Source organism: Bison bison, unplaced genomic scaffold (genome assembly GCF_000754665.1).
Source record: "Bison bison bison isolate TAMUID 2011002044 unplaced genomic scaffold, Bison_UMD1.0 scf7180017864201, whole genome shotgun sequence".
Classification (NCBI taxonomy): domain Eukaryota; kingdom Metazoa; phylum Chordata; class Mammalia; order Artiodactyla; family Bovidae; genus Bison; species Bison bison.
In genome coordinates, this window is record NW_011494773.1 from 98,558 (window position 1) to 106,667 (window position 8,110).

Consider the following 8,110-nt stretch of genomic DNA (forward strand, 5'->3'; position numbering starts at 1 on the left):
CCCCTGTTTTTTTTTTTTTTTTGGTGAAGGAGAAGGAGACGAAAGAGCTGTGCCCTTCTTTCATGTAGGTAGGATGTGTCAAGTCCAGGTGCAGAGTGATCTGGTTGAGAGGGGTCTATAGCAGAACACACATGCCTCAAGATGGCTTCATACTGTCCTGGTCTGACCCTTGGTAGCTCTGAGCACAAGAACTATTTGTGTGATCATGGGTCTTCTGTCCACTAACCACATGGACACCATGTCCATGTGAGTAGATGTCCCAGCACACAGCAGACGACTTGACATATAGTAGGTACCCGAAGGATGGGAGGGAGGGAGTGTGGGAGGGAGGAAGGAAAGATCCTGGTGAAGTCTACGGGCCGTAACTTAGAGCCTTCGCCTCTCTTTGTAGGCAGACCTCCCTGGTACTCTACATCATGACTCTGGTGGGCATGGCGGGGTACACAGGGACCTTGAACCTGGGACACCTGTGGATAGTATACATCACTGCTGGGATAATTGGGTAAGTTTCACCTCTCACCTGCTTAACTGGAAAGCACCACTGCATGGCTCCTAGAGCTCTGACCTCCTAGAAGAAATAGGAGTCCCTCTGCAGCCTCTCACTGACCTCCAGAAAGATGCAAATGGTGGCCAGAGGTCATGTTCACCTGTCAGATTTCAGAAGGCTCCCTGGGGGCTTCCAGGCCCATCCATGCTGATGAGATGGACCGTGTCCTTCACAAATCTCTAGGAGGCTAGGAAATGTCCTGTCTTTATGAACTCTGCCTGGGACAACCAGGGGCCACAGAAAGCACACGGGTCTGGGAATCAGAAAGGGGGGTCCTAATGTCACTTATGCTGGGGACTATCTGAAACCCCAGGCATGTCACATAAGTGCTCTGAGACCCAGAAGATAAGAGTGGCCTGCCATATGTATGCAGGTGTTAGAAGCCATGAGAGTGATTACAGATGTGAAAGCAGCAGAAGGTGTGGTGCAGATGTCAGATCACAGAACTGGCATTTTCTAGACTGGTTATATGAGAAAGAACCTGTCCACAGGGACCTCTGCTCATTGTCACCTCCCAATTATTTTTCTGTGGGCTGTACATGACTGTGTGTGTGTGAGAGAGAGAGAGATTGAGTCCTGCTTTGCTGGCACCTCTCTGAAGGACACTCAAGACTCCGAGCCCCTCCCCTTGAGTCCCAGAGAGCCATGGAGAGGCTGGTCAATATCCAGGGACTTCCCCTGCCAGCCCAGGGCCATGTACCCATCACACAGCAGTTCTCAGCTGAGGGCTGAACACTCCAGGCATCCCAACCCCTCCTGTAAATGCTGGCCCTGTCTAATTGATGGTCAGATGCAGAAGGAACAGGGATCCCCAAAGGGCCAGCTGAGAAAATAGCCTCGGCTCCTTTCTGGCCTGCAAGAGTCCCTGTTTTCTTGGCCTGGCCTGATTTTCAAGGGCCTGGCATGTCTTGATGGGAAGAAAGCCAACAGGCAAAGTCGTTGTACGGAGGAGATGGGCTCCTGTCCTCCTTGTTCCGGAAGTCCTCCATCACCTTGTTTCTGTGATCTGGTCGTCAGCTTCTCCATATCCGGCTATCTCACTCTGGGGTTTGAATTTGCCGTGGAGCTGACATACCTGGAATCGGAAGTTGTGTCGTCGTCTGGCCTCCTCAATGTGTCTGCCCAGGTAGGCCTCTCGCTGGGTGGTGGCACCGGAGCCGTGGGCCTGTGTTCCCTGCTGGGCTCGGCAGGTGCAGGCGCTGCATAAGGCAGCTCAGCTCCCCATGGGCTGCGTGGCTGGGCCCCTGTCTCCCGTCTTCTCCGTGTCTTTGCAGGTATTTGGGATCATCTTCACCATCTCCCAGGGCCAGATTATCGACAGCTATGGAACCATGCCTGGGAACATCTTCCTGTGTGTCTTCCTGACCCTTGGAGCAGTGCTCACTGGTGAGTCAGGGCCTCAGGACAAAGTGATGCTCTGACTGTGCCTGAGTTTACGCTGTTGGCAGATTCAGACCCCAGTGTCCTGACTGATCACACAGATCCGGGACACTGGTGCAGAGGTGCAAAGCGGAGGGCTCGTGAGGAAGTATCTTTGGGAAGCATGAGCATGGGCTTTGCCCCCACCCTACCCGCAATAGACCCTTGTTGGAACCCTGTACTGTGACACTGACCTCCATAGCCCTTGACCATGGGCAAGGGGACCAGCCTCTGTGAGCCCCACTTTCCTAATCTGTAGAATGGAGATGGCTGTGAGGCTTGGAGCACTGTGTGCAAACTCCCTGCAAATATCAGGGGTCTATGCATGGAGGCCAGTGTCGTCACTGGCTTCTTCCTGTCTGTACAGCAGTGGTTCCCAGGCTCTGTCAGGCTGGCTGGTGGAACCTCCAGATCCCTGGAAGGTCTGAAGGAGGTGGGATACCCGTGACCCTTAGGAGAGTTAAGGGCTCCCTCTCGTGGATGAGCTTGACCATTGCTCTGCTTGATAACTTTCCCTTCTTTGTCATCCCTTGATCTTAGCATTCATTAAGGCAGATCTCCGGAGGCAGAGGATCCTGAGAATGTGAGTATGTGGGAGCTGCTGGGCTGAGATGTGGGCTCAGACTTTGCTGAGGCTGTGGCATTGGGGGGAAGCGGAGGGAGCGCCTGGGGGACTGGTGGCTGTGAGAGCAGCTCAGCGTCACACATGTGGAGACAAAGGGTTTCCTCTGCGGGGCTCAGCCCGCTTTTCTGCTGCCCTCTCCTGGTTTTTCTGCCACTTCCTTCCCTGCTCCTGGCCTCCCTGCTCTGGCCCCCAGAGCTGGTCCCTGTGTCACAGTCTGCAGAGGAGCACCCACCCCGGGGTCCTGAGACAAGTCCCGAGGCCCCGACTCCTCTCCTCTTAGCCTCGATCAGTGACTGGGGAGGAAGGCTGGGGGCTGGCTCCATCGCTCCGTCATGGTGGTGGTGGTCTCCAGGCAGTGGCTCTCCTGGCATGTGACTGCCCCCCAGGCAGTGCCAGGGGATGGAGAGACCAGTGGGTTGCCAGCAGGGCTCTAAAAGGACAAGTCAGGAAGCAGGCATTGATGGTGAAAGGGGAGAGGACCAGGAGTTTGATCTAGAACAGAAAAGTGCTTCCCAATTGTGCTAATGGGCTATGGAGTATTTTAATCAAACTGTTAGGTTTCAAGTCTGAACCAGGATGAAAGGAATTTTCAGCTTTAAGAAGGAGCATAGTAGGATACATTCCTTTAAAAACAGAAGAAACGACTTAAAGCTTATTACAGAGGTAATACATGTTTCTTTGTAAAATAACTAAAAAATATGGAAAAGTGTAAAAATTTAATGGTCACCTGTAATAGTATCAGCTAGAGATGAGGTGCTGTTATTTTTGCATTTCTTATATATGTCTGTGTCCACATATAATAGTGTACACAGCTGTATTTTTAATAGAAATGGAATCTTGTTCTATGTGCTCTTTTTTTTTACTTGTTGCCAGCGCTTTATCAGTTCATTAGTTTCTTACAATACACTTTTCCCCCCACTTGCAGCATACATTTAATGACTGCACAGTGTCCTAAGAATTGCACGTGGATAAACATGATTTAACAGTTTTCTTGGCCAGGAATATTAAGGTTGTTTCTAAATTTTGTTTTTAAACAATACTGTGATCAGTGTCCCAGAAGCTGGATCTTTGGGCCTGTTCTTTAGCAAAGTATTTCCTTGAGTAACGGGTCAGTGGCCATGCCCATGTTTAAGACCTTGATGTGTATTACTCAGCTGTCCTCTAGAAAGGTGCTGTCAACACTACTTGTTTACACTGCTCTCAGAGTATGTAAGGTCCAAACTGACGTATTTACCAGTTTGAAAAATCTTTGCCAATTTCCACAAGAAAAATTGAATCTGAAACAGGTATATTTAGTCCTTTTGATGATTGGATGCTAGTCTTTAGGTCTTTGTCCTCTGATCTCAAGCTCTGGAGTTGGCAGCGGGCAGCAGGGAGCAGGTGGGGGGAGGCGCCTGGGACAGGACGTTCAGTGGGGCACAGGGAACGCCTGAGACAGGAGCGGTCTTCTCAGGAGCCTGTGAGAAGCGTGGCAGCAGCCCCGCGGAGATGGGCTTGTCTCTGAGCCACTGACGAGGAAACTGATTTGGGACACTTTGGTGAATCGATTGTGAGCCTGAGTAAAAGATGCCTGTGATAACAGGATGGATTCTAGTAAAAATGTTTCAATTTGAAATGTGACCCATTGTGTGAAGTGATAGAAATTTTGCTATGTTTACTTTATAATCCTTGTTTTCCTTTCAGGTATTTGTAGCAACCAGAGATAATTTAGTAAGTAACATCTTACTCATTTCCCCGTGTGTTTCCTGTGGGTGCACTGTGCATTGGCCTTTCTACCCTGCTCGTTTCCTTAGGAGAGTCTGACAACCTTTCTACACTGCTGCCCCCCAAACCCCACGTCTCCATGTACACATGTCCGTTTCCTCCTGTTTCCTACTTAGGTCGTCCCACATTTCCCTGTCTCACAGGCAGATCCTTGTCCCCGTGGGCCAGGTTTGTTATCCAGCAGGCAGTGAGGGCTCAGTCCTGCGCGTGTGGACTGTGGGAAGCAGCGCGAGTCGGGCCAGGAGGCCAGTGGGTGCAGGCTCACGGTGCTGTCCTGGATACACCTGGGGGGCCTGGCGGGACGGGGGTCAGAGGCACACGGGGCTGGTCCCAGGGGAGTCAGGGCTGTCAGAGGGCGTCGTGAAGGAGCCGTCATTTTCCCACTGAGGTGGAGAGTGTGGGAGGGACCTGCAGACCGTCCCAGGACTTCTGTTTCAGCGTTAGGGGACTACAGAGCAGGGAGCGCATCAGGCCAGAGCTGCGCTTTCTGATCAGTGAGGTGGGTCATTGGCAGAAAGAGCCAGAACTTCCAGTGGGTCAGGACTGACGCTAATGATGACAATCTGTGTTTGGGTTTCCATTTGTCTTCCAGTTGGTAGTTCTTGGCCCCAGAGACACTAAGCCCTATTTATCTGTGACTTCAAGGTGATGGTGCTGAAGGAGGCGGGTGTGTGTGCATGAGTGTGTCAGAGACAGGAGGTGGCGTGAGTGGTTGAAGGCGGCTCCTGGCTCCTGAGTGAGGGCTTCTCAGAGATGAGGCCGAGCTGGTGCCGACAAGTTAGCAAGATGGAGAACCGGACGCTGGATCTCTGCTTTGCCTCTGCCACGGGCTGCCCTGGGCGTCGTGGCGGGTGAAGTGCCGTTTGTCCAGCTGACGTGGCCTGCGTGTGCTCCGCCAGCCTCAATGGTCAGAGCTGTGTGGGGCTCGGCCTGTGCTCGAGGCCTTGTTGGGAGCGAGATGAGCCCCTGAGGGAAGAAGCAAAGTGTTCCTAAAATAGCAGACAAATGCCCAAGTTGGCAGTTAGTACTTAGGGGCCTCAGAGCATAATCTTCAGGGCATATTTAAATCCCACCCAGCTAACAAGCGAGACCTTGAATACCTTCTAATTCCGTGAAATCGTCCCCAAGAAATCTGATGACAAACAGCCAAAGTCTTTTCTTCTCTGGGGACGCTATATTAATATATACATACTTTAAGCCATACTGCATCCTGTCTTGGTAACAGTTCACTGTGCGTCTGTTCCACACACATGGTAACCGTGCTCCTCGCCTGGGGGCTGCCCCTGACCGGGGGTAGTCAGCACTCCTGAGGAGGGGGCAGACCTGGCCCATCCACAGCCATGTGGGGGTCCATCCAGGTGGGGCAAGGCCGTCAGAAGGGGAGGATGGTGACCGGAGCTCAGTGGCACTCACAGTGAGATGGTCCCTGGAGGCTGTGGTGTCCTGGAAGGCTGACTTTTTCGCTCCTCCTTTGCTCCTGTCGTGATGGTGTGTGTGTCTGGGGAGCACAGTGCGTGACCGGAGCCCCAGTCCTCGTCCTTGTTCAGTCGGGGATGCTGAGTGCGTGGGACTCTGGTCTTCCCCCCGGATTCCAGATGTACGGGCAGGCAGATACTCAGCAGGGTGCAGTCCCTACCTCCTCACCCCAAGGGCTGTCCCCTTGTCTGTCTTGTAGAAACCCCAGGAGGGGGAGGAGGAGGACAGCAAGAGCAGCAAAGCCCCCACCACTGTCCAGAAGGAGCATTTCTGAGAGAGGGCAGAGGAGCGACTCGGGGGACTCAGACTGCCCCCACCTCTCCAGCCAGCACAGCTCTGCCTGCCAGCCCCACGGCCTTCACCGAGCAGCTTCTGGGGGAACCAGGAGGAACATCTGTGTCTTGGAGGACAGCGCTCTGCCTCCTGGAAGCCACTCCAGAGCTTGCCCTGTCTCCATGGGGGAAATGCCCTTTCCACCACACATGCTGGGCACCTGCCCTCCCCCTGCAGGTTCTGGGAGCTGGGAGTGGGGCGGGCAGAGAGTCCTGGAGTCAGTCCTGGCTGCTGCCTCACCTTCCTGCTCCAGCCCCTCTCTAGGGAGATGTTCTCCAGAGGAAGGGTGAGCCCAGCCCACTGTCTGTGTGCTTCACCACAAACTCACCTGGATCATTGCCCCCAAGAACTCCAAGGGTCTCCCGAGAGATGAAAGGGCAGAAGGAGAGGTGGCCCTTGAATGGGCCTTGGGTCTGCTGGGTTAGATGACCTCGTCCACCTCTGGTGGGGACAGTGTTTGCAGCCTCTCCTCATCCCTCTTCCAGCAACAATCCTTTCTCAGACACCCTGAATTTAAAGGGACTCCTTTCAACCAGCCCAAGCTGACCTCTCCTGCCTTGCCTGCATCTGGCTCTACTCAAGGGCTTGGGGAGAATCGCCTCAGAATAAAACGTTTCTGCCAGTTCTCCTGTGCCCTGAGCTCTGTAATCAAGATGCCTGTGCTGTTCTGTTGTGCCCACTGCCTTGGCCGCAGCACCTTGGAGTGGCCTGCGTGGCAGCGGTGCTTGGGCCAGGACCCGAGGTGAGCCCGCGGTGTCTGTGTGTGTGTGCACAGATACTCTGCACATAAGAGAAGCCAAACTTCTGGCAGGAGGACCGAGTTAGGGGTGGGAGGGAAGTGGACAGTGATGGTTTTTTCCTTTCGATAAGGCCAAAGTGTTTACTCTTCAGTGGCTTAAAATGCATAAACAAAATGCTTACTGAAACTATTGCTTTATTTTTAATATATAAATAGTTATTATGGCTTGCCTTGTCATTTTTTGGGGCAGAGACAGCTTTGGGGGTGGGAATGGGAAGGAGGGGTGGGGGCTCCATACCATGAGAGGTGGTCCTCTGCTGCATAGACGTTGCCATCTAGTGGGTTATTATTTTTTTTAATTTTTATTGAAGGATAATTGCTTTACAGAATTTTGTTGTTTTCTGTCAAGCTTCAACATGAATCAGCCATAGGTATACATACATCACATCCCTTTTGAAACTCCCCCCATCCCACCCCTCTAGGTTGATACAGAGCCTCTGTTTGAGTTTCCTGGGCCATATAGCAAATTCTCGTTGGCTATCTATTTTACATATGGTAATGTAAGTTTCCATGTTACTCTTTCCATACATCTCACCTGCTCCTCCCCTCTCCCCATGCCCGTAAGCTCTATGTCTGCTTCTCCATTGCCGCCCTGTAAATAAATTCTTCAGTACCATTTTTCTAGGTTCCATATATGTGGACTAGAATACAGTATTTCTCTTTCTCTTTCTGACTCACTTCACTCTGTATAATAGGTTCTATGTTCATCTACCTCATCAGAACTGACTCAAATGTGTTCCTTTTTATGGCTGAGTAATATTCCACTCTGTATATGTAACAGTTCTTTATCCATTCATCTGTTGATGCACATCTAGGCTGCTTCCATGTTCTAGCTATTGTAAATAGTGCTCCAATGAACAATGGGATACATGTGTCTTTTTCAACCCTGGCTTCCTCACAGTATATGCCTAGGACTGGGATTGCTCGGTCATATGGTGGTTTTACTCCTAGTTTTTTAAGGAATCTCCATACCATCTTCCATAGTGGCTGTATCAATTTACATTCCCACCAACAGTGCAAGAGTTCCCTTTTCTCCACACCTTCTCCAGCATTTATTGTTTGTAGACATTTTAATGATGGCCATTCTGACCAGTGTGAGGTAATATCTCATTGTGGTTTTGATTTGCATTTCTCTAATAATCAGTGA

At 51.5% G+C, this 8,110-nt stretch overlaps 1 protein-coding gene across 1 annotated transcript in view; it reads left to right on the forward strand.

The window, feature by feature from the left end:
• LOC104991801 (feline leukemia virus subgroup C receptor-related protein 2-like) overlaps positions 1 to 6,097 on the forward strand; it is a 23,367-nt gene extending 17,270 nt beyond the window's left edge. Inside the window, exons 6-11 of the mRNA XM_010844408.1 lie at positions 392 to 502; positions 1,565 to 1,673; positions 1,822 to 1,933; positions 2,507 to 2,549; positions 4,275 to 4,301; positions 6,031 to 6,097. Coding sequence (XP_010842710.1) covers positions 392 to 502; positions 1,565 to 1,673; positions 1,822 to 1,933; positions 2,507 to 2,549; positions 4,275 to 4,284 — 385 coding nt within the window. The 3' untranslated portion in view covers positions 4,285 to 4,301; positions 6,031 to 6,097. The remainder of the gene's footprint in view (positions 1 to 391; positions 503 to 1,564; positions 1,674 to 1,821; positions 1,934 to 2,506; positions 2,550 to 4,274; positions 4,302 to 6,030) is intronic.
• Positions 6,098 to 8,110: the final 2,013 nt, after the last annotated feature.